This window comes from Orycteropus afer, unplaced genomic scaffold (genome assembly GCF_000298275.1).
Source record: "Orycteropus afer afer isolate SDZICR_OR568_19922 unplaced genomic scaffold, OryAfe1.0 scaffold00056, whole genome shotgun sequence".
NCBI classification, from domain to species: Eukaryota; Metazoa; Chordata; class Mammalia; order Tubulidentata; family Orycteropodidae; genus Orycteropus; species Orycteropus afer.
This window is the reverse complement of record NW_006921643.1, coordinates 10,403,528-10,431,108: the sequence shown is the minus strand read 5'-3', so window position 1 is coordinate 10,431,108 and position 27,581 is coordinate 10,403,528. Positions and strand designations below refer to the sequence as shown.

Below are 27,581 nucleotides of genomic sequence, written 5' to 3'. Positions count from 1 at the left end.
GGAATGCTCCTTAGAAGCAAGAATTGCCAGACCTCATCTGATCTGCTTTAGTCATACTGTCAGAAGAGACCTGTTCTTGGAGAAAGATATGCTTGGTAAAGTGGAGGGTCAGCAAAAAAGGGGAAGACCTTCAATGAGATGGATTGACAAAGTAGCTGTAATGATGGGCTTAAACATATCAACAGTTGTGAGAACGGCACATGTTTTGGTTTGCTAGTGCACATGTTTTGGTTTGCTAGTGCTACTCTGGGAGCTCTGGTAGCATAGTGCCTAAGGCACTTGACTGCTAACCAGAAGGCTGGCGGTCCAAACCTACCAGCCACTCCTTGGAAGGAAGGTTGGGCAATCCTACTTCCGTAGTGATACTGCCTCGGAAACCCAAGGAGGGGTCGCTATGAGTCAGGGTTGACTTGACGGCACATAACAACAGCAACAACAGTGCTACTCTTACAGAAACTATGGCCACAAATGGATGGCTTTAACAAATAGGGGTTTATTCTCTTACAATTTACTACTACTACTCACTGCCATCAAGTTGATTGAGATTGACAGCATCCCCTCCTTGGGTTTTCAAGGCAGTATTTCTATACATAACAACAACAACAACATATTGCCCAGTCTTCCTTCCCAGGAGTGGCTTGTGGGTTTGAACCGCCAGCATTCTGGAGAGCAGTCAAATGCCTTACATACCATGTTACCAGAGCACCTTCTTATAGTTTAGGAGGCTAGAAGTACAAGTTCAAAGTGCCAGTTCTAGGGACTGGGTGAGAACCCCTTGACCTTGGGCTTCAGCTCTGCCTCTTCCTCCTGGCCCACTGGAACTCAGGCAGCTGCTGATGGCTGAGGCTGACAAACCCAAGATTAACAAATAGAATGGCACAGTCCCAAAATCATCAAGAAAAATTACCAAACAAATTATCAGACCACTAATGCAAGTCCATTAACAGTCCCAAGATTGGCAGACAACATGTCAGACCATTGAGGTGAGGACTCAGCCAAATGCAGGATCTAGATGTGCCAAAAGCTTGAGACACTCCTCAAAACTTCTTATACACTAGAAGCAGACCACATCCCTAAGGCAGCTACTCAGCTACGCCCAGTAGATACCACCATGGAGTTGATTACCAGTCTCATCATGGAGAATAACTACATCCAGCTGCCTGGCCACTCAAATAGGAACTCTGGTAGTGTAGTGACTAAGGCACCTGACTGCTAACCAGAAGGCTGGTGGTTCAAACCCACCAGCCACTCCTCGGAAGGAAGATGGGGCAATCTACTTCCATAGTGATACTGCCTCGGAAACCCAAGGAGGGGATGCTATGAGTCAGGACTGACTTGATGGCACATAACAACAACAACAAAAGCCACTCAAAACCAGGCCCAGCCAAGTTGACGCATAACCTTAACTACCACAGCACAGCACCAGGCAGTGTTTTTCTGTTGTACACAGGGTCACTGTGAATTCGAGCCAACCTGACAGTATCTAACAACAACAACAACAACATACACATATATACACATATACATAATTATACCTATATGTACATATATACCTACATATATGTATATGTGTATATATAATACATACATATATATACACACACACATACATACATACATAAACTTTTCAATGAAATATTTCCTTCTCCGAGAAAGAGGAGGAAAGCTAAGCACCTTACAAATATCCAAGCATATGGGGATTTCATTCCTGTTCCCAGGCAGGAAAATTCCCAGTGTATATTCTAATGTTAAAAGGAAAAGTGCAATGCTCTGGTATTTCCCTATTTTCTATCCCTTTATTTATCATGTGCAAGAGGCTCTGGTGGTGTATGGCATTTGGCTCCAAACCCAAAGGTCAGTGGTTGAAGCCCAATAGCTGCTCTGCTATTGGGTAGTCTGCTATTGGGCAGAAAGATGAGGTAGTCTGCTTCTATAAAGATTTATAGCCTTGGAAATCCAATAGGGGCTGCTATGAACTGGAATCAACTAGACGCAAATGAGTTTGTTTTTTTGATCTACCATCTGCAGACAGTAACACAGCAGCTTGTTTTGAAGTTTCAGCAGGTCTCCTTTCAAACACCTGTAACTTTCATCCTTTGCTTTGTGTGATAAAATTAATCTTGAGCAAAGATCTAATTTATTTTATCCTAATCTCTATGGACTTTCTTACTTACTCCCAGTTTGTGCTTTAAAGTCTGTTCCAAACCTGCTTCTACTTCAGTCTTACCACAAACTCGTCACTATTTTCAGCTTAGAGGAATTTACCAATATTATCTAACTTGTCCCAATGTGCATTGTACATTGCTTAGTACAAGATGTGAGGTGACTGCTGCTCTCCTGGAAAACTGAGAAGCACATCAGTTTGTAACCTGATAGCTTGCTCAGCAGATGTGGATGAGGCCAGTCCTGTTCCAAGTGCTTCCTGGTACATTCAGAGGGGCCCAGTCCACATGCAGACCACAGTGAGAATGACTCAAGTGAGATATTTAAGAGGAGCACAGGCTGTCATCATATAGGACAGAGTAGAACTGCCGCGTGGGATTTCTAAGGATGCACATCTTCATAGAAACAGACTGCTACATCTTTCTTGTGAGGAATGGCTGGTGGGTTTGAATTGTCAAACTTTCAATTAGCAGCCAAGTACTTAACCACTGCACTAATAGGGTTCTTTATCAGAAGGGAAGCCAATCCCAATATACGGCTAAAAGCCCTAACACTGTGCATATTTTTTGACCTAGAAATTCTTCTAGGAATTCACCTTCAGGAAATGATCAGGAATATGAGTATATTTAGTTACAAGGAAGATTACACCAGCTTTAGTTATAAAATAAAAAAATTAAATGGCATAAATACATTCTTGTACTTAGGTGCCGTGGAGTCGGTTCCAACTCACAGCAACCCTGTGTACAAAGAACAAAACACTGCCCAGTCCTGTGCCATCCTCACAATCTTTGCTGTGTTGTGAAGCCACTGTTGCAGCCACTGTGCCAATTAGGGTCTTCCTCTTTTTCACTGACCCTCTACTTTTCTAACCATGATGTCCTTATCCAGAGACATATCCCTCAGAATAACACGTTCAAAGTAAGTGAGATGAAGTCTCGGCATTCTTGCTTCTAAAAAGCATTGTGGCTGTACTTCTTTCAAGACAGATTTGTCTGTTCTTTTGGCAGTCCATGGTATATTCGATATTCTTTGCCAGCACCATAATTCAAAAGTATTAATTCTTCTTTGGTCTCAAAAGTATCAATTCTTCTTTGGTCTTCCTTTTTCATTATCTAGCTTTCACAGGCATATGATGAAAAAATATGATGACTTGGGTCAGGTAACCTTCTCCGCAAAGTGACTTTTTTTTTTTTTTTTTTTAAAACGTTTTAAAGAGGTCTTTTCGAGAAAATTTGCCCAGTGCAATATGATGTCTGATTTCCAGCCTACTGCTCCCATGGGCACTGATTGTGAAATGCAAGTAAAATGAAATCCTTGACAACTTCAATCTTTTCTCCATTTATTGTGATTTTGCTTATTGTGAGTTTTGTTATAAGGCATAATCCATATTGAAGGCTGCAATCTTTGATCTTCATTAGCAAGTGCTTCAAGTCTTCTTCACTTTGAGTAAGTAATGTTGTGTCATCTGCATACTTCAGGTTATTAATGAGTTTTCCTCTAATCCTGATGCTACATTCTTCTTCATTTAGTCCAGCTTCTTGGATATCTGCTCAGCATACTAAGTACGGTGAAAGGATAAAACCCTGATGCATACCTTTTCTGATTTTAAACCACATAATATCACCTCGATCTGTTTGAATGACTGCCACTTGGCCTATGTACATGTTCTGCATGAACACAATTAAGTGCTCTAGAATTCTCAATTTTTGCAATGTTATCTATCATTTGTTATGATCCACACAATTGAATGACTTTGCACAGTCAATAAAACACAGTTAAACATCTTTCTGGTATTCTCTGCTTTCAGCCAAGGTTCATCTGACATCAACAATGATATCCCTCATTCCACATTCTCTTCTGAATCCAGCTTGAATTCTGGGTAGTTTTTTATCAGTGTATTTCCACAGCTGCTTTTGAATTATTTTCAGCAAAATTTTACTTGCCTGAGATTATTACTGATATTTCTGGATAATTTCTGTATTCCAGTGGATCAGTACTCTTGGAATCGGCATGTATACTGATCTCTGTCAACTGGTTGGCCAGGTAGCTGTCTTCTAAATTTCTTGGTATAGACAAGTGAGTACTTCTTGCATTTGTTTGTTGAAACATCTCAATTGGTATTTAGTCAATTCCTGGAGACTTATTTTTCAACAGTGCCTTCCATGAAGTTTGGACTTCTTCCTTCTTCCTTCATTACTATTGGTTCTTGATCATTGTGGTGGTTAAGTTTGTGTGTCAACTTGGCTGGGCCTGGTTGAGTGGCTGGGCAGCTGAATGCAGTTATTTTCCATGGTTAGACTGGTAATTAATTTCATGGTGGAATCTATTGGAGCAGCTGAGTAGCTGCTTTGGGTATGTGGTCTGCTTTATGTATATAAGAAACAGCTTTGGGAATGGTCTCTAGGTTATGGCATGCTTGAACTCTGCAGTTAGCCGTGTAGTTCTTCAGCAGCCTGCCATGCTCTGCCAACCTTGGGACTTTCAATGGACTTGAATTAATGGCCTGGTGTGTGGTTTGGTAACATTGGGACTGTGCCTTTTTACCTGTCAACCCTGGGCTTGTTAGCAGTCAGCAGTCAGCAGCTGTCTGAGTGAAGAAAAGCCTCAGATCCAGTGGTCCAAGAGCAGGAGGCAGAACTGAAGCCCAAGATTGAGGGGCTTTACTTTACTTTGCTTTCTCAAATTGCCCTTTGAAATCATCTCTTCAGCTCTTTTATGTCATCATTTCTTCAATTTATTTTAACCAAGAGCAAGTTTCATAGTCTCTTCTGATATCCATTTAGTCTTCTTTCTTTTCTGTCTTTTTAATGACCTTTTGCTTTTTCATGTATGATCTCCTTGGTGTCATCCCATATCTTGCCTGGTCTTAGATCATTAGTATTCAATGTGTCAAATACATTTTTGAGATGGTCTCTAAATTCAGATGAGATATATTCAAGGCTGTATTTCTTACTTTCATGAACTTGTTCTAATTTTCTTCACCTTCAACTTGAACTTGCATATGAACAACACTTTGGTCTGTCGCACAGTTGGCCCTTGGCCTTTCACTGATGATACTGAGCTTCTCCATTATCTCTACCCATAGATTCATCAATTTGGCTCCTGTATATTCCATCTGGTGAGGTCAACATGTATAGTCACCATTTATGTTGTTGAAAAAAGGTATTTGCAAGGAATAAGTTGTTGATCTTCCAAAATTTTATTATGCAATCTCCAGTATGGTTTCTGTCACCAAAGCCATATTTTCTAACTACAGATAGTTTCCTGATTACAAACGAATTCAGTTCTTAATCTGTCTATAGGTCAAATTTATATGCATGTTGGAAGACTTATGTATGGTTTGTATCTAACGTCAAATGTTTGTCTTAGAATATAGTACACCTACTTCTTAGTTATTGACTATCTTGTTATCCAACATGTCACACTTATGACAATTGTAAAAAAAAAAAAAAAAATCTACTATCCGACTATCTTGCACATTAATGATGTACATCTGGCAGTAATGAATGCCAAGGTATGGGGCAAGAGTAATGCTGGCTGTGATGGTTAAGGTTATGTGTCAACCTGACTGTGCCATGATTTTCAGTGGTTTGGCAACTGCGTAATGTGTAATTTGGCACTCATGTAATGACGTAATTTGATAGTTATGTAATGATGTCATTTGGCAGTTATGTAATGATGCAGTCATTCTCTATTTGGTGATCTGATGTGGTCACCCTCTATTTTTGCATAACAACCTGATCATTGGACTTAACTGTGTCAATAACTGAGCACTAGGTGTATATGGTGTACCTTTCTATGCATAAAGAAAATTACAGAAACACTTCCAGACAGAATACAAATCTTAAAAGAATACAGTAATAATAATAATAATAATAATGGTTTTGTGCATGTCGCACAGTAATGCCCATTTGTTTTTATGAAACATTGTATATACCTTGAATTTTTAATGTAATAGGCTTTATAGGGGTTGTTCATAATTATGAGTCCTATGTAAATCAGACATCTGTAACCTGGGTACTACCTATACTGATCCTTCTTTGTTTCCAATGTTTGCATTCCAATCACTAGTAATTATCAGTGCATCTTGATTTTATGTTTGATCAATTTAAGCTGCAGAAGTTGGTAAAAACCTTTAATTTCTTCATCTTTGGCATAAATCTGAAATAAGAGTCATATTAACTTGTCTTCCCTGGAGGCGTAAGGATATTATTCTATCACTGACAGTGTTGTACTTCAGGATAGGTCTTGAAATGTTCTTCATGATAAGGAATGCAACACCGTTCTTCTTCAATGTATCATTTTTGGCACAGATTATGTGACTGTCTACTTCAAAATGTTCAATACCAGTCCATTTCAGCTCACCAATGCCTAGAATATCAATCTTTATGTGTTCCATTTCATTTTTGACAACTTCTAATTTTCCTTGAGTAAATATGGTGAAAGGATACAATGCTGACACACACCTTTCTTGATTTTAAACCATGCACTATCCCATTGTTATGCTAGAACAGCTGCCTCTTGATCTATGTAAAGGTTTCTCATGAGCACAATTAAGTGTTCTGGAATTATCATTCTTTGCACTATTATCCATAATTTGTTATGCTGAGCACATAATCCAAGAAGCTGGACTAATGAAGAAGAACATGGCATCAGGATTGGAGGAAGACTCATGTCTTGGTTTTCTATTGCTGCTATAATAGAAATACCACACGTGGATGGCTTTAACAAACAGGAATTTATTCTCTTAACAGTTTAGGAGGCCAGAAGTCCAAATTTGGAGTGCTAGCTTTAGGGGCTGGGTGAAGGCTACTTGACCTTGGGCTTCAACTCTGCCTGTCGTTCTAGGCCCACTGGAGCAGAGGTCTCCTAACTGAGGCAGCTAATGGCTGCTGAGGCTGATGAACCCAAGGTCAGCAGGTAAAATGGCACAATCATAAGATTAGTAGCAATATGGCAGGCCACTGGTTCAAATCCAGGAACTGGCAATGAAGCCTTGGCCAAATGCAGGATCCCAATGTGCCAAAAAGCTAGTGACCTTTTGCAAAGCTTCATGGTATACACTGGAAGTAGGCCATACCCCAAAGGAAACTTCCTTTCAACTGATAGGTGCTCACAGCAGATTCCACCATAGAGATAGTTACAATCTCATCATGGGTAACCACATCCAGCTGCCAAGCCACTCAAAACCACTGCCCAACCAAGATGACAGACAATCTTAACTACCACAACTCATTAATAACCTGAAATATGCAAATGACACAACCTTCCCTGTTAAAAGTGAAGAAGACTTGAAGCACTTACTGATGAAGATCAAAGACTACAGCCTTCAGTATGGGTTACAGCTAAACATGACAAAAATCCTCACAACTGGACCAAAAAGGAACATCACAGTAAAAGGAGATAATATTGAAGTTGTCAAAGATTTCATTTTACTTGGATCCACAATCAATGACCATGGAAGCAGCAGTTAAGATATCAGATGGTGTTCGTGCTGCAAAATGTGCTCGTGTTATTAAAGAGTGAAGATGTCACTTTGAAGACTTAGGTGTGCCTGACCCAAGCCATGGTATTTTCAATAACCTCATATTCATGGGAAAGCTGGATAATGAATTAAGGAAGATCAAAGAAGAACTGATGAATTTGAATTATGGTATTGGTGAAGAATACTGAAAATACCACAGACTGCCAGAAAAACAAACACATCTATCTTGTAGTAAGTTCAGCCAGTATGCTCCTTAAAGTGAGAACAGACTTTGTCTCACATACTTTGGTCATACTGTTAGACAGGACCATTCCCTAGGGAAAGATACCATGCATGGTAAAGAAGAGGGTCAGCAAAAAAGGGGAGACCCTCAATGAGATGGACTGACAAAGTGGCTGTAACAATGGGATCAAGCATAGCAAGGATTGTGAGGATGGCACAAGACCCAGGCAGTGTTTTGTTCTGTTGTACACAGGGTCACTATGAGTTGGAACTGAGTCAACCACATCTAACAACAATAATTTTCTTGGAATCATACTTCCTACATTCCACGTTCCAATTACTAATGGATGTTTGCAGCTGTTTCTTCTAATTTTAAGTGATGCCACATTGACAAATGAAGGTCTTGAAAGCTTTACTCTTTCTACATCATCAAGGTAGAGTCTACTTTGAGGAGCTAGGTCTTTCTTGGTTGTATTCTGTATACCTTCCAACCGGAGGCACTCATCTTCTGACACTACAAAGACAATATTCCAACCACTGCTATCCACAAGGTTTTCACTGACCAATCTTTTTTGGAAGTAGACTGCCAGGTTCTTCTTCCTCATCTTAGCCTGGAAGCTCCACTGAAACCTGTTCACTGTTGCTGACCATGCTGGTATTGGAAATACTGGTGGCATTGCTTCCAGCATCACAGAAACATACAAGCCACCACAGTATTTCAAATTGACAGACAAGTGGCAGGGTGCTAAATATACCAAGGTGTGACCATATCATGGGATATTATGATGTCTTTTAATGCTGTGATGCTCTGTGGCAGAGTAGAATCATTCTCTAGAGTTCAAAGGAAGAGCATTACTTTTGAAACCCAGAGAGTCAAAAACAACCACCTTTGTAACAAAAAAAGAGAATGGAGCCAATCCAGATATGGAATCTCTCTTCTTAAAGGCAAAGCAAATCATTGCCCTGGCCAAGGTACCTTTACTATGCTTTGCAAATAATAATAATAATAATAATAACATACCATTACTCAACATTTACTAAATAATTACTCTGAAGCAGGTACTGTTTAAGTTCCTTAATCCTTACAACAAAGTGCAAGGTAGAAACTGTTATTATCCTTTTTCACAGAACAGGAGATTGAGGCCCTGTGGTGGTTAAGTTTGTGTGTCAACTTGGCTGGGCCTGGTTGAGTGGCTGAGCAGTTGGATGTAGTTATTTCCCATGGTGAGACTGGTAACCAACTCCATGGTGGAATCTATTGAGCAGCTGAGTAGCTGCTTTGGGTATGTGGACTGCTTTGCGTATATGAGAAACAGCTTTGGGAATGGTCTCTAGCTTATGGCATGCTTGAACCCTGTATGTAGCTGTGTTGTTGTTCAGCAGCCTGTCATGCTCTGCCAACCTTGGGACTTTCAATGGACTTGAATTAATGGCCTGCCATGTGGTTTGGTAACATTGGGACTATGCCTTTTTACCTGTCAACCTTGGGCTTGTCAGTGTCAGCAGTCAGCAGTCAGCAGCTGTCCGCGTGAAAAAAAGCCTCTAGCTCCAGTGGGCTGGGAGCAGGAGGCTGAGCTAAAAGCCCAAGATTGAGGGGCTTTCACCCAGCCCCTAGAGCCCGGCACTTTGAACTCAGACTTCTTGCCTCCAAAACCATAAGAGAATAAACTCCTGTTTGTTCAAGCCACGCCATTTGTTGGTATATTCTTGTCAGAGTGCACTAGGTAACCAAAACAGGCCCCAAGACACAGAGCTGGCAAGCAACAGAGCCAAAATTCACACTCAAGCAATGGCTCCAAAGTGTGTGATTTTAACCATTCCATTCTATTGCACCTCAGTCAACATACTCATGTCTATGAGAACATGCAGACTTACAATGATACATTCACTTGTCTACTTCCATTTCTCAATTTTGAACTCCTTAAAGACAGGGTCCTATTTTATAATCTATTATCTTCACAGTCCCTGGTAACAAATCAGAACCAAACTCACTGCTGTCGAGTTGGATCCAACTCACAGCGACCCCTCCTTGGGTTTCTGAGACAGTATCACTACAGAAGTAGATTGCCCAATCTTCCTTCCAAGGAGTAGCTGGTGGGTTTGAACTGCCAGCTTTCTGGTTAGCAGTCAAATGCCTTAGACACTACGCTACCAGAGCTCCCTAGTAGGACTGAATAAATACCGTCAATAAGAATGAACAGCCTTGGTATGTGCTCCTGGCCTTGTGCCAGATGCTTAAATCCATAATTTTATTTCATCCATACAACATCCCTATGAGGCAGGCACCATAGTCCTTATTTGACAGATAGGCAAGCTGAGGCTCAAAGAAGTTGGTTGACTTGCTCCACTAGTGGCACTGAATGAGAACCCACATCTGACTGACTTTGTAAGAGCTTGAGTCCTCAAGCCCTCTACTTTACTATTCAACTCTTCATCAAAGCTAATGCAAGACTATTATTTTAGGGCCTGGTAACTAATTGTTGCAAAGAACTCAGAAATCCTGAGGTGAGAAATGAGATTTGATACAACTATGGTCATTACATTCAACCTGCCAGGACAGGAATGGTACTATTCTCTAATTCATTCATTAATTAATTGCAAATGTTCATTATGGCAGGGTGGTAGGTGGAACAGGGGTGAGCAAGATAAGGTCCTGCCCTCCCAGAGTCACATTCTAGTGGGCATGTGACTCACACTAATAAGAGCTCAATTACACACTGAGGAAAGGAAAGGAAACTGGTTCTATGGGAGCCACTAAGAAAAGATGGTCAAAGGAAGGCCTCAGCTGAGCTTTTATTGTGCAGGAGGAGGAAAAAGGCTCAGCTGTTTGCCCACAGATCTGTGATCACTGGCCCCTGCCTTTCATTCTCAGCCATGCTGCTTCCTGTCCTATTAGGGTCACTCATCAATGGTACCTGGGAGAGCACAAAGACACACAGTTGTCGAGTCCACATAAGGCCAGCAGCCCACCAAGACAGGCCAAGGTATCTACCCCGAGCAGCAAGGGGATGGTCTGGGATGTGCCCTGAGCACCAGGCCGGCCCTGAGCAGAAGGACTCACGTTTCTCTGAGGACTGTACAGCGTGGAAGAGCGTCAGGGGCCTCTCGCTGCACGATGGGGGCTTGGAGTCACTGCTCTTCTTTCGAGACAGGTGCAGCTGGGCATTGGTGAGTGACACATCTGGCATGGTGTTAAATATCTGCAAAGAAAGTTTCACAGAAAGGTCACACACTTCTGTGAATCGAGGAGAAGGCACAAGGCTGAACCAGTACAACTGAAGGCTTGGAGGTATCTTACAATCAACAGGAAAAGATCTAAAAAGACCATCAGCATTTAATCAGGACTTTACTTTAAATATTGTTAGGAAATGACATTAAATATTTTCTTCTGGAGGCTTATCTCAGAGTTTGGGAAACATTCACTTCCATTTCTAACCACCCCTGTTATAAATTCAACTGATCTTTCTGTTGTTCTCTTGAAGGGAGATATAAAGTAACTGTGCTAAGAATAAGCCATTTTTTGTTAATCCTACATAATATTTTTTTAAATTTTTATTGTGGTGAAATATATATAAGAAAACACTTGCCATTTCAACCACTTTTACACGTGCAATTCAGTGATATTAATTACATTTCACCAGGTTATGCAACAATCACTACTCTGATTCTGATAAATTTCTTTTATCATCCTTAACAAAAACCCAGCAGCTCTTAAGTACTTAAAGGAGCTTTGGTGGTGCAGTGCCTAAGGCATCTGATTGCTAACCAGCCACTTCAGAAAGGAAGACAGGGCAATCTGCTTCAGTAAAGATTTACCACGTGGGAAGTCCAATGGAGGTCACTACGAGTCAGAATTGATTGGATGGCAGTGGTGGGTGGGGTCAGTACTTAAACTACAAACTCCATAATGTAGAGATATCAATGTTAGGATTTAGATTTTCATTTCTTCTGAGCTTTCGTAAGCTTTTATTAATATATTTTTTTAAAGTCGCTGTTAAAAAAAATTGATAGATAAAATAGTAACGTCTCATCTTTTTTCCCACAGGTAAAACTGGGGTAGAATACAATAATAACTGCTAACATGTATACGGTGCTTACCATGACTACAGTCCCCCCTGCACTGTGTGACTCTTAGAGACCAGTCCCTGGACCTGGTGCTTCACACTCAGTTCTCAGCAATACTGTGCAACAGTTGCTGCCCTCACCATTTTACACTGAAGAACTGAGGTACAGGAAAGTTCAATAAATTGCTACAACTATAGACATAATTACAGTTGATCACATAGGTTTTTTCCAGATTCCTTTTGAAAAGAATATAATAGCACTCATTCATTTCATCTACAAAGAACTTTCAAGGATTTACTTTATACCAGGCACTCTGAATATCACTGAATGAGGAAAGGATGGCCCCAGCTTTCAGAGTCTGCATTCCAGAAGCTACCATCTAGTGCATTTTTGCCATGTCAGATGCTGGATTAAATGAATTATCTCATTTAATGGCAAAATACACTTTTAAAGAAATCACTAGATTACACTCCTTAGTCTTGTACCTTCCAGATTTCACTAATATCATAACATTTTCTTCCTCATTAAAAAAATCTTCAAAAGATGATTCATAATGGCTGCACACACTCCCGCTATACTGAGATATCAAGAGCCCTAGATGGCACAAATGGTTTGTTTATGGCTAGTAACTGAAGAGTTGGTGGTTTGAACCCAACTCAGTAGGACCACGAAACAGAAGACTTGGCAATCTGCTTCCATAAAATGACAGACAAGAAGCCCTACAGCCTAGAAGTTCTACTCTAGTAAGACATGGGATCATGATGAGTTGCAAATGACTCAGTGGCACCCAACAACAACAACAACAACATATTAAGATATCAGTCACTAGCATCTCTTACTCTTTGTAGTTAGCCCTCTTCTAAGCGTTCTCTTTCAGAGGAGGGAAAGAGAATAGGATGAATAATAGGAGGGTGGCAATGGCACCTTCACCTTTGGGTGGCCCCAGATATACCAAAGTCTTTCTCACGGTCCTCTCCTGCAGAACTTAAAAGCTTATAAATTGAAAGCAAACTTGTAAGAATCGTAAATATTTCAGTCAAAAGAGCTGCTCTCTATGGGCTGGCAGGTCCTTGGGCTCCAATGATGCCAGCCAGCTGGTTAAGTCAATCTTGGTCTTAAACACAGCTGTCTGAAAACAGTATTATCATATTTTCACTAGAGGATTGAAAATTTTCAACAAAATAAACTGCATCACTACATAGCTGAATTCAACTAGGGCTGGGGGATAAAGGAGAGAAAAAGATTTAAAGCAAAAACAAAAATAACAACAAGGTTCCAGAGGAGTAAGAACCCCTAAAAAGTAAGTTTACCAGTTCTATACATGCTTTTCCACTATTAATCTGTCAGTTTGTTGTACTGTGGTGGCATGCACATTGCTGTAAGGCTGGAGGCTATACCATCAGTATTTCAAATACCAGCAGGGTCACCCATGGTAGATAGGTTTCCACACAGCTTCCAGACTAAGACAGACTGGGAAGAATGATGGGACCATCCACTACTGAAAGAACTGGATACTAAAAACCTTATGAATAGCAGTGAAACACTTTCTGATACAGTACTGGAAAACTTTATGAAGACCTGTGAAACACTGTCTGATATAGTGCAGGAAGATGAGCCCCTCAGGTTGGAAGGCACTCAAGAAACGACTGCAGAAGAGCTGCCTCCTCAAAGTAGAGTTGACCTTAATGACATGGATGAAATAAAGCTTTTGGGACCTTCATATGCTAATGGGGCACAACTCCAAATGGGAAGAAACAACTGCAAATATTCATTAATCAGAATATGGAATGTACAAAGTATGAATCTAGGAAAATAGGAAGTTGTCAAAAATGAAGTAGAATGCATAGAGATCACTATCTTAGGAATTAGTGAGCTAAAATGGACTGGTATTGGCCAGTTTGAATTGGACAATCATATGTAAGGCACTTGACTGCTAAACAGAAGGCTGGTTGTTCAAACCCACCAGCCGCTCCTTGGAAGAAAGGCTCCGAAACCTACTTTCGTAGTGATACTGCCTTGGAAACCCAAGGAGGGGTCACTATGAGTCGGGTTCGACTCGACAGCATACAACAACAACAACAACATGGTCTACTATTTGCAACAACAAATTGCAGAGGAATGGTGTCATATTCACTGTCAAAAAGACTGTTTCAAGATCTATCCTGAAGTACAATGCTGTCAGTGATAGGATAATGTCCACACACCTACAAGGAAGACCAGTTAATACTACTGTCATTCAAATTTATGCACCAACCACCAAAACAAAAGATGAAGAAAGTGAAGATTTTTACCAACTTCTGCAGTCTGAAATTGATCAAACATGCAATCAAGATGTATTGATTATTGCTAGTGATTAGAAAGCAAAAGTTGGAAATGAAGAAGAATCATCAGTAGTTGGAAAATATGGCCTTGGTGACAGAAATGATACCAGAGATTACATGACATAATTTTTTAAGACCAAGGACTTATTCACTACAAATACATTTTTTTTCCCCAGCATAAATGGTGACTATACAAGTGGCCCTCACTAGATGGAATAAACAGAAATCAAGTTGACTACATCTGTAGAAAAAGGAGATAGAGATCAGTCAAAACAGGGCCAGGAGCTGCCTGTGGGAAAGACCAACAGTTGCTCATATGCAAGTTCAAGCTGAAGTTGAAGAATATTGAAACAAGCCCATGAGAGCTAAAACATGATCTTGACTATATCCCACATGAATTAAGAGACCATCTGAAGAACTGATTTGACAATGACCAAAAACCAGAAGAACTGGGAGATGTGATCAAGAACATCATACACGAAGAAAGCAAAAGGTCACTGAAAAAAACAGGAAAGGAAGAAAAGACCAAAATGGATACCAGAAGAGACTCAGAAACTTGCTCTTGAGCAGAGAGTAGCTAAACCAAAAGGAAGAAGTGATAAAATGAAAGAGCTGAACAGCAGCTCGAGAAAACAAAATAAAGTATTATAATGAAATGTGCAAAGACCTGGAATTAGAAAACCAAAAGGGAAGAACATAGTTGGCATTTCTCAAGCTGAAAGAACTGAAGAAAAAAAATCAAGCCTTGAATTGCAATACTGAAGGATGCTATGGGCAAAATATTGAATGGTGCAGGAAGCATCAAAGAATATGAAAGGAATATACAGAGTTACTGTACCACAAGAATTGGTTGACATTCAGTCATTTCAGGAGGTATCATATGATCAAGAACCGATGGTACTGAAGGAAGATGTCAAAGCTACGCTGAAGGAATTGGCCAAAAAAAAAAAAGAAAGAAAGAAAGAAAAGAAAACCAAGGCTCCAGGAATTGACGGAATATCCATCGAGATATTTCAAGAAACAGATGCAGCTCTGGAGGCATTTACTCATCTATGCCAGGAAATTTGGAAGACATATCTGGCCAACCCATTGGAAAAGATCTATACTTATGCCCATTCCAAAGAAAGGTGATCCCACAGAATGTGGAAATTATTGAACAATAATATCGTTAATATCACACACAAGTAAAATTTTGCTGAAGATAATTAAAAAATGATTGTAGCAGTATATTGACAGGAAAAGTTCAAGAAATAAAAGCTCGATTCAGAAGAGGATGTGGAATTAGGGATATCATTGCTGATATCAGATGGGTCTTAGCTGAAAGCAAAGAATACCAGAAAGATGTTTGCCTATGTTTCATTGACTATGTAAAGGCATTCGACTGTGGATCGTAACAAATTATGGGTAACATTGGGAAAAATGGGAATTGTGTTCATGAGAAACCTATATAGAGACCAAGAGGCTGTCATCTGAAAAAAACAAGGGGATACTGCATGGTTTACAATCAAGAATGGTGTGCGTCAGGGTTACACCATACTTATTTAATCTGTATCCTGAATGAATAACACTAGAAGCCAGTTGATATGAAGAAGACTGTGACATCAGGGTTGAAGGAAGACTCATTAACAACTTGCGATACAGATGACACAATTTTGCTTACTCAAAGTGAAGAGGACTTGAAGCACTTATTGATAAAGATCAAAGAATACACAGTCTTCAGTATGGATTATACTTCAACATAAAGAAAACAAAAATCCTCACAACTGGACCAATAAGCAACATCAAAATAAATAGAGAAAAGACTGACGTTGTGAAAGATTTCATTTTATCTGGATCCATAATCAACACTCAAGGAAGCAGCAGTCAAGAAATCAGATGTTGTACTGCACTGGGAAAATCTGTTGTAAAAGACATCCTTAAAGTGTTGAAAAGCTCAGATGTTACTTTGAAGACTAAGGTGCATCTAACCCAGACCATGGTATTTTCAACTGCCTCATATTCATGTGAAAGCTGGACAGTGAATAAGGAAGATCAAAGAAGAGTTGACGCCTTTGAATTGTGGTGCTGCTGTAGAATACTAGAAATACCACGGGCTACTAGAAGAATGAACAAATCTATTCTGCAAGAAGTGCAGATGGAAAGCTCCTTGGAAGCGAGAATGGCCAGACTTCATCTCACCTACTTTGGTCATGATGTCCGAAGGGAAAAGTCCCTGGAGAAGGATAGCATGCTGTGTAAAGTGGAGGGTCAGTGAAAAAGGGGAAGACCCTAAACAAGATGGGCTGACACAGTGACTGCAATGATGGGCTAAAGCATAACAATTTGTGAGGATGGTGCAGGACGCGGCAGTATTTCATTCTGTTGTACATAGAGTCACTATGAATTGATATCGATTTGATGACACCTAGCTCTCCTGGCGTAGTGTCTAAGGCATTTGACTGCTAGCCAGAAGGCTGGCAGTTCAAACCCACCAGCCACTCCTTGAAAGGAAGACTGGGCAATCTATTTCCATGGAGATACTACCTCAGAAACTCAAGGAGGGGTTGCTATGAGTCAGATCCCACTTGACAGCAGTGAGTGAGTGTGAGTGAACAACATATATGTCTCTAGTCTCTTTTTTGAGTCTCTGCAAGCAGAAGAAAAAAGTGGCACTGTGGTTGTTGATAATCTCCAGTTCTGTGGCATCTAAGAAGCTTTCTCCGCATTTACTCTGATCTCCAAACAATGCTAAGCCATGCCTGTTCCTAGGTGACAACCTAACCAGGAGCCATCATCCTCATTGCAAAATACTGCCATAAACGAGTGTTTGCCAGGCACTATGCTAGGTGCTTTACATAACTTACTTTTAGTCATAGGTCAGCATTACAAAGTATGATGACCATTTTACAATGAGAGGTTTCCTGACCTGACACTCAGCTAAGCAGAAGTGGGCCTGGGACTGGAGCCCCCAAGGTATCAGTTTCTAACAACCACACTCTCTACCACCTCAGGTGTCATTCTGCTCATCTTCCTCAGCCAAACTGCTCTACAGAAGCCAGCATCCCAAGCCCACAGGTATGGATTTCAACAAATAATGGTGTTCATTCACATACTTCTGCCTCTGGCGTCAAGTACAGGACATTCAGCAATTGCCAGCTCTGAAAGTGAATTCAGAGTTTGTGATAGGTCTGATTCTCATGCTCCCCCATCTCACCCCTTACATCTAGCCTCTCAATTTTGTTTCTTCTTTTTAATGAGTTACAGAGAATGAGCTCTTCTCCCAGCTGCAATGGGAGTAGAAGTGTATATATTTTTAAATATCAGCTGTCAACAAAAATATGACAATTACTCCTTCCTAAGGATTGTAGTAAATGTGAGAGAAACCAAGAGGAGTAAACTATGAGGAAGGACCATGGATTTAGACAGATGTGTGAAAAATCACTTTCAAAACAATGTTTATACATAGCAGAGAGGGAAGAAACATGGAAACACAGATGAAAGAGAATTTCATTCTGCTCATTGACTGTTTTCTCTAAAAGAAAAGTTATTCCAGCACATTAGAATTAGCTCTGAAGCACAAACAGTATGTGATTGGCTGCAAATGTACGGGATGGTGGTTTAAATCCACCCACTGTCTCTGAGGGAGAAAGATCTGGCAATCTTCTTACATAAAGATTATATCCAAGGAAACCCTATAGAGCAGTTCTACTTAGTAACACAGAGGGTTGCCATGAGTCAGGGGCCAACTCAATGGGAGATAACAATAACAACAAGAATCAAATCAGCTCTAGAAAAGGGCAATTTTCACCATGGGCAAAAACCACACTCCTGAAAGCTAAGTCCTGCGGCTTTCATGTGGGTCAGGCCCAGGCTTCTGAAGAGCTCTGATAAAGCTGTTCTCAGGATCAAATTCAACTATGTGCAACTGATCACACTGCAAAATGTACTGTGCCACACACAGAAGTCTCCTCATTATTGTTATATATTTTTTCCAAGGTGCAAGGGCATCTTTGTGAATTAGGCCAAGTCAGAACAGATGACATAAAGTATCATTAACCAAAACCAAACTCACTGCCATCAAGTCAGATCCAACCCACAGCAATCCCTCCTCAGGTTACCGAGGCAGTATCACTGCGGAACTAGATTGCCCAATCTTCCTTCCAAGGAGTGGCTGGTGGTTTTGAACTGCCAGCCTCTGGTTAGCAGTCAAATGCCTTAGGCACTACGCTACCAGAGAGTCTGGGAAATCATTCCCTAAACTACTTTTGCTTATTTAATTGATAACTGAAACTTGAACCCATGAGAATTGTTTAAACAAACAACAGCAACAACAACAACAAAAGGCAAAGCAACCCTAAACCAGCTGCTGTGAGGGTGATGCTGACTCATGGAGACAGTGTGTGTGTCAGAAAGAACTTAGGGTTTTCAAGACTATGACTTTTCCAAAGCAGATTACCAGGCCTTTCTTCCAGGGGGTTTCTATATAGGTTCAAACCATGGATGTTTTTTGGTTAGTGTTGAGTGCTTAACTGTCTGGGACTCCTGCTAGTATTTAAAGGCTGTTTACTGCTCAGCTTCTCTAGCCAGGCCAAAAGTGTATCTGTGCTAAAAGTTCGAGTTGGAATTCTGACATAAATCTGAATTATATGCAATTGTGTAGGTTATTCCAATCCTATTTGGTGTGAAACAGATGAGTTCAAGAAAATCAAATGACGTTTTCTTCAATCTACTAAAAAGAATAACCACACAAATGACCCTGCCAAATAATGGAATCATGAGCGCATATAATCTACAAGCAATGGATTTATGGAGCTCAACCATGTGGCTAGAATAATCCAATCATTTCAAAGTGACTTTCCAATTTAAAACACAAGGACAGAATTTATTCTGTGCCCCCAGTGCCTCATTAATACTGCCCCAAACTGACATAATGCCTTAGGGGTAAAAGTTAGGAAGACCATTAAACCAAAACCAAACTCAGTGCCATCAAGTTGATTCCAACTCATAATGACCCTCATCGGGTTTCCAAGACTATAAATCTTGACTGAAGCACATTGCCTCATCTTTCTTTTGCAGAGTGACTCATGGGTTCGAACCACTGATTTTCTGGATAGCAGCCAAATGCCTTAACAACTACACCACCAGAGCTCCTTAGGAAAATCTTCTTAAACTACTGCAGAATAAGGTTGTGAAATAAAAACATAATTCTGGGTAATCCTTCTAAGTATCCCCAATTTCAAACTTCTTATAAATGGAATTAGGAGCTCTGGTAGCATAGTGCCTAAGGCACTTGACTGCTAACCAGAAAGGTGGTGGTTCAAACCCACCAGCCACTCCTCGGAAGGAAGGTTGGGTAATCTACTTCCATAGTGATACTGCCTCAGAAACCCAAGAAGGGGTCGCTATGAGTTGGGTCTGACTCAACAGCACATAACAACAATATAAATGGAATTGTTGTTGTTGTTGTTATGTGCCGTCGAGTTAGACCTGACTCATAGCAACCCCTCCTTGGGTTTCTGAGGTGGTATCACTACGGAAGTAGATTGCCCCATCTTCCTTCCAAGGAGTGGCTGGTGGATTTGAACCGCCAGCCTTCTGGTTAGCAGTCAAGTGCCTTAGCCACTATGCTACCAGAGCTCCTGCAGTATGGATTACACCTCAATATAAAGAAAACAAAAATCCTCACAACTGGACCTATAAGCAGCATCATGATAAATGGAGAAAAGATTGAGGTTGTCAAAGACTTCACATTGCTTGGTTCTACAATCGATGCCAATGGCAGCAACAGTCAGGACATCAGATGATGTACAGCACTGGGCAAACTCCCTGCAAAGGACCTCTCTCAAGTGCTGAAGAGCAAAGATGTCTCCTTGAGGACTAAGGTGCACCTGACATAAGCCATGGTATTTTCAATCACCTCATATGCATGTGAAAGCTGGACAATGAATAAGGAAGACTGAAGAAGAGTTGATGCTTTTCAGCTGTGGTACTGGTGAAGAATGCTAAAAGTACCATGGACTGCTAAAAGAACTAACAGGTCTGTCCTGGAGAAAGTGCAGCCAGAATGCTCCTTGGAGGCGTGAATGGCCAGACTTCATCTCACATACTTTGGTCATGTTGTCAGAAGGGACCATTCCCTGGAGAAGGATATCATGCTTGGTAAGGTGGAGGGTCTACGAAAGAGAGGAAGGCCCTCAATGAGGTGGATTGACATGGTGGCAGTGGCGATGGGCTCAAGTGTAGCAAGAATTGTGGAGCTGGCTCAGGACCAAGTGGTGTTTCATTCTGCTGTGCATAGGGTTGCTATGAGTCGGAGATGACTGGATGGCACTTAACAATAGTAACAACAAAAGGGTGGAACAACAGACTGCTGGGTTTCAATGGGTGGGGCACAGACTCCTAGGTTTCAAAGAGGCAGATTTTCAACAACTTGGAGTACAGAGCTGCTGTTCATGACTGCTGTGGGGATGGGGCCAGCCCCACTGCCCAAAGCTGAAGGAGGTGGGACTGTCATGCCCAAGGGACAGAAGAATAGGCCTGCTGTGGTGAAATGGGTACGGTTACCACTAAGATGGACTAGGAGAATGGGGCTGCCCAAAGCTGAGGAACCACAGTTGCTGTCCCAGTGGGCATGGGAAAGCGGAGCTGAAGCCCACAACCAAGGGGCCTCCATTCAGAATCTAGAGAGGAAGGTCAACACCTGGAGTGCAGAGTACAGCGTCATTGCCCTGATGGTCTGAGAGAGAATTTTCTCCTGGGTTTTGGACTTGCTTTGTGCCTCTTATTTCTCTTATCTATAATGGAATGTCTACCTTCTGCCTGATTCACCACTGTATGTTGGAAACAGATAACGTGTATTCTAGATTTTACAGGTTGACAGATGAAGAGGAATTTTGCCCCAGGAGATTTTGGATTTAAGACTTTTGAGATGATGTGATCAGGTCAATGTGCTTTATATGTGGTAAGGACAAGAATTTTGGGGGAACGAAAGGGTGGGACATTATGGATTGAATTGTGTCCCCCAAAAATATATGTCAACTTGGTTGGGCCATGATTTTCAGTATGTAATTATCTTCCACTTTGTGATGTGATGTAATCATCCTATGCATTGTTGCCAAAGACATTTGACTGCTAACCAGAAGGTTGATGGTTCAAACCCACCAGCCACTCTGTGGAAGGAAGGTTGGGTAATCTATTTCCATAGAGATTCTGCCTCAGAAACCCAAAGAGTGATCACTATGAGTCGGATCTGACTCAATGGCAGTGACTTAGTATATGATGTTAATGAAGCATGATTATGATTAAACATAGTAAGAGGCAGTTATGTTTGTGAGGCAGGATGCAATCTATAGTATTAGGTTGTATCTTGAGATATAAGAGAGATTGATATGAGTAGGGAAGATACCTTAGTATCACCAACAAAGAAGAACTAGAAGTGGAGTACATCCTTGCACCTGGGGTCCCTGTTCTGAGAACCTCCTAGGGCAGTGGTATGGTCTGTATACCTGTTATTAATTTAAAGATCGTAAGTTTTTGAGCCTGATGGATCTTGCTTAGTAGCTCACTAGATCTGTGACTTTGAATACGTTATATAATTCTCTGACTTACAGACACTTCATTTGTAAAAAACTCCCAGAGCTGTGCTGAGGATCAAAGATGATGTATGCATGGCACTTAACACACAGTTTAGCACGTGATATTCAATAAAAAGGAGCCCTGGTGGTACAGTGGTTAAGTGTTCAGCTGCTAAGTAAAAAGTTGATGGTTCAAACCCACCAACTGGTCTGTGGGAGAAAGATGTGGCAGTTTGCTTCTGTAGATTCACAGCCTTGGAGTCTGTGGTAGTTCAGTTTGTGTGTCAACTTGGCTGGGCCTGGTTGAGTGGCTGGGCAGCTGGATGTAGTATTCCCCATGATGAGACTGGTAATCAACTCCATGGTGGACTCTACTGTGAGCAGCTGAGTAACTGCCTCAGGGATGTGGTCTGCTTCCCGTATATAAGGAGAAGCCTTGAGGAACGGTCTCTAGCTTAAGGCATGCTTGGACCCTGCATGTAGTTGTGTCATTGTTCAGCAGACTGCCATGTTCTGCCGATCTTGGGACTTTCAATGGACTTGAATGAATGGCCTGCCGTGTAACTTGGTAACATTGGGATGGTGCCTTTTTACTTGTCAACCTTGGGCTTGTCAGTCTCAACAGCCAGCAGCTGTCTGAGTGAAGAAAAGCCTCTAGCTCCAGTGGGCTGGGAGCAGGAGGCAGAGTTGAAGCCCAAGGTTGAGGGGCTTTCACCCAGCCCTAAAGCCTGGCACTTTGGACTTGGACTTAAACCCTCCAAACTGTAAGAGAATAAACTGTTTGTTAAAACCATCCTCTTTGTGGTATATTCTTGTCAGAGCGGCACTAGGTAACCAAAACAGAAACCCTATGGGGGCAGTTCTACTCTGTCCTACAGGGTCACTATGAGCTGGAATCAATTTGACAGCTGTGGTTTTTTTCTTTATTCAATAAAAAATGAGAATTACAAAATATAAGAAAGGAAATAACTGAAGACTCAACAATGAATTATTTGCAGTAAGGACACAAGGATTTAATTTATAAGTGTAAATTTAATTACTGCTCTTTGCAAAACACTCATCCTAACTGCTTACAGCAATGTTAAAATTTTCTCTTCTTTTTTTCCCTTGCCTTGTCTATAAAATTCAAATTTCACTGGCCCATCTTGACATTGTAAAGCACTGACACTTTTGGAATATGTTTGTAGCCACGTCCATTTCTCACCTGCTCCTCCAATTTAAAAGGGTCAGAAGTCTCTCTGTAATGTGTGTGGTTTATTCTTTATTACATGCTGTGATTTTTATGGGAGGAAAATTAGGTCATGATGAAGAGTTGCTGGTCTATAACTGCAAGCAGTTCTTAAATGATAAATCAACAACAGAGACCCGGGGATTACAATACAAAAGAGAAAGGCTTCTACATGACAGGAGACTAAGCATTTTCTTGAGACACAAATGGAAGCACCAGACTCCCAAATTATAAGAAGTTGGCTTGTTTAATCTGAAAAGGATCTGCTTTGGAGAGGAGGGCTAGAATGAATGCATACACTCTCTTGTTCTCAGGGCACCAGAGGCCAAAAACCCAGTGCCTTCCCATTGGAAAACTAGGCAAGTCTTAGCAGGGCTCATTTACTGTAACAGTTAAAAAGCCAAATATAGAGCCCGTAGCTACAGAGAGGTTTTTTAAGGACAGTTGGAAGCCTGACGTCCTATTGATATCAGCATTTTGGCAGAAGGATTGGCAATTTGGAAAGTAGTTTGGGGAGTTTTATTAAAAGTCCCTCAGAAGGAATCAATTGCATTTACTCACTGACAGTATATACAGATGGTCTAGGTAGGTAATCCACAAGACACTGTGATTTTCCATATCTCCAGAAACATTCTATTTCCGGTTGTCATTGCTGCGATAGAGGAAACAGATTGAAACACAGCAGCAATCTTCACCTTCATTTGGGCAGCATTAAAAAAGCTTCACAACTGTAACAATCATTTGTTACTCTGGGGCTTTTATGGGGAAGTATACATGTACAGATTCACAAACTTATCACATTAATGAAGAATATCTTGTATAGCTCTTGCCATTAAAAACAAAACAAAATTCTGTGACAGAAGAATTTCAGCCCAACCAACAAGTAAAGTTAGCTTGCTTCTAAACTTAACAACCACCACTTGTCTGTCAGTTTGTCTTACCGTGGTGGCTTGCATGTGCCTGTGATGGCTGGAAGTTATGCCACTGGTATTTCAAATACCAGCAGGGTCACCCATACATCAGCAGAACTTCTAGAGTAAGACAGACTAGGAAGAAGGATGGGGCCATCTGCTCTGGAAAAGCTGGCCAGTAACAAGCTTATGAATAGCAGTGAAACACCATCTGATATATTACTGGGAAATTTAATAAGGAGATGACCAAAAACCATATCCTCAGGAACTAATGGTGGAAAAGCAACAAAAATTTAAGACATAAAAAATCAATGAGCAAATGAGAAAAGTCATGACAGGACCAAAAGATACAAGATCAGCTCCCAAGCAGGCAATGGTACCAGAACTCCCCAGTGTAGTAAAAGCACCCAGGCACACCTTATTGTTGTGGTAGTTATTATTGTTATTAATTTTGCTTATCAACAGCTGCTTGAAACATCAAGGAAATGCAAAGCAACTGTTAAACATCAGTTACCAGAAACTGTTCAAATCAATTGCATTTTCTTAATTGATATGCATTTGTGTACAAATCCCAACACTGGTGCAATAAATTTCAATGCCAGCAACACTTTGGTAGAAGTACATAAAGGCAGTGTAGTGGGCCCAAATAAACTCAAATCAAGCCAACTGCATTGAAAGATGCTCCCATTTTAATGGGTCTGTAAGGGTGTTAAAAACCAAACTCACTGCCATCGAGTCAATTCTGACTCATAGCAACCGCCACTGGGTTTCTGAGGTGGTCAGTCTTTGTGGAAGAAGATTGCCCCATCTTCCTTCCACAGAGTGGCTGGTGAGTTTGAATCTCCAGCCTTCTGGTTAGAGGTCAAATTGTTGTTGTTATGTACCATCGAGTCGAACCTGACTCATAGCAACCCCTCCTTGGGTTTCTGAGATGGTATCATTATGAAAGTAGATTGCCTGACCTTCCTTCCAAGGAGTGGCTGGTGGTTCAAACCCAGCAGTCAAGTGCCTTAGGCACTACGCTACCAGAGCTCCTAGTAGTCAAATTAGTTATTTATATATTTATATAGTTTTGTTATTTGACTGCTAACCAAAAGGCTGGCAGTTCAAACCCACCAACTACTCCTTGGAAGGAAAACCAGGCAATCTACTTCCGTAGAGATATCACCTTGGAAACCCAAGAAGGGGCAGCTATGAGTTGGAACTGACACAATGGCACTGAGTTTGGTTGTTTTGGAAGGGTGTTAAAAGGCGTTCTGGTGGTGTAGTGCATAAGGAATTGGGCTGTTAGCCAGAAGGTTGGAGATTCAAACCCATCAGTCACTCTATAGAAGGCAGATGGGGCAATCTACTTCTGTAAAGATTTATCACCTTGGAAACCCAAAGGGGGTCGCGATGAGTCAGAATCTACTCCACGGCAGTGAGTTTCTTTTTTTGGATTTGGTAAGGGTGTTGGGGCTAGGTGTTTACAATCCGTGGTTGTTAACTTCCTCTCCTCGACACAGCCACTGCAATGCAATGTTAAAAAGCGGCACTGATCCTTGCGGATTTGCAACTCAAAGATCAACCCTTACCTCCTCCAAAGAAAACTGAGGGAGTTGGAAATGATGTTTTTTAAAACATCAGTAGGTATTAAGAGAGGCAATGCTGACAAAAGCACATAGTGCATAGGCACATGTGTCCAAACACACATCCTGATTCATTTGCAGAAATGCTTTTGAGTGCCACAGTCAACAGCAATGTCAGGAATTGTTACAGAACCAGTGACAGGTGAGTCCAATCCTACAATGGTGTATTGAAACTTAACAGTAAGGTGTCACACACACACACACGTACACCCCATGGTATTAACCTGAAATGTCCTATCATTGTATACCCAAACTATGAAAAAAGGCATTTTAAAAAAAATATGTCTGTTCTTCTTAGATGTCTAAGTTATTGGCAAGTTAAACTTTAAAGAAGTAAATAAAAGCAAAATCTTTTAAGAAATGGCAAGTTTCTGGGCTTTGGAATAGGTATCCTGGGCAATGACAACAGTCAATATTTTGTTTTATTTAAATATCTTAACTAGAAGCATAATAAATACTGGAAACTTCTACTATACACCCATTCACTTACTGTTTTTTATTTTTCACTTTTTTTTAAATTGTAGTTTGGGTGAAAGTTTACAGAGCAAATTAAGTTTTCTATCCAACAATAAATACATGTTTTGTTTTGTGATATTGGTTGCAATCCCCTCAATGTAATGGCACTCTTCCCACTTCCTCCCTCAGTTCCCCATTTGTCCTTTTTTCCTACCCCTTCCTGCCTTCTGAGCTTTGTTTTTGGGTGAATGCTACCCTTTTGGTCTCATATGATGGACGGTTTGAGGAGAATATTTTAAGACTCAGAACAAGATACCTAGCTCAGTGTGATAAGCTGTGAGTTTGGGTAAATATTATATTCATACAGGAATGGTCATTTTAAATAATAGATTATTGGGTTGCAGCAGACCTTAAAACAGGCATAGTAAGACCCAAAATCTTTGCCCCCTGAACTGTCTACTCTGATCGCTGATATTCAGAGCCAGACTCCTCAGTCTATTCTATTCTTCTTTGTTGTTGTTGTTGTTATGTGCCATCGAGTCGGCCCCGACTCATAGCAACCCCTCCTTGGGTTTCCGAGGCAGTATCACTACGGAAGTAGGATTGCCCAACCTTCCTTCCGAGGAGTGGCTGGTGGGTTTGAACCGCCAGCCTTCTGGTTTAGTCCCTGTTGTTGTTGTTGTTATGTGCCATCGAGTCGGCCCCGACTCATAGCAACCCCTCCTTGGGTTTCCGAGGCAGTATCACTACGGAAGTAGGATTGCCCAACCTTCCTTCCGAGGAGTGGCTGGTGGGTTTGAACCGCCAGCCTTCTGGTTTAGTCCTCATGTAATTCAAGTAGAGTCCAGAGTATGGGATACTGCCTGCTTAAAATTTCACCTTTCTTGTTACTTCTAAAGGAGACTGACTACTCAGCTCCAAAGGAGTCATTGATGAAGTTATGAGCTAGTATTTCCTCTTAGAAGTCTGGCAATAAGGACCAAATAAAGACTATGAGGACCATCCTCTATCCTATTTTAAGTAAAGCTGGAGGTCAGAGGTTACACTCTCTGAACAAAGTTTTTTTTAATACACAACCACAAGTTTACAACATTATGGTCGACTCCATAGTTTCGTTATTTATTTAAAAAGTGATTTTGGTGTAATAATCACAGTGTGCATTGGCTCAGCCTCCAGGGTTGTCTTTCTAAAACCAGAACCAAACCTACAGCCATTAGTCTATTCCAACTCACAGCAACCCTATAGGACAGAGTAGAACTGCCCTATAAGGTTTCCAAGGTTAAAGTTCTTTATGGAAGCAGACTGTGTCATCTTTCTTCTGTGGAGTGGCTGGTGGGTGCAAACCTCTGACCTTATGGTTAGCAGCCCAATGCTTTACCCACACAGCCCCACCAGAGCTCCTTTGTCTTTCTAAAGTACTGATATAATCATTTTACCCCTCTACTTGGATACCTCTGAGGGCTCCCAATTTTCAGGAGTAAATTTCAATCCTACTGGGTTCTCTAGAGAAACAAAAACCAGCAAAGTATATATATATATGTATATATAT

At 41.0% G+C, this 27,581-nt stretch overlaps 1 protein-coding gene across 1 annotated transcript in view; it reads right to left on the bottom strand.

Moving 5' to 3' along the window:
• ARHGAP26 (Rho GTPase activating protein 26) overlaps positions 1-27,581 on the bottom strand; it is a 778,689-nt gene that overhangs the window by 151,275 nt on the left and 599,833 nt on the right. The window contains exon 19 of the mRNA XM_042780720.1: positions 10,932-11,070. Within this exon, the coding sequence (XP_042636654.1) occupies positions 10,932-11,070 (139 nt within the window). The remainder of the gene's footprint in view (positions 1-10,931; positions 11,071-27,581) is intronic.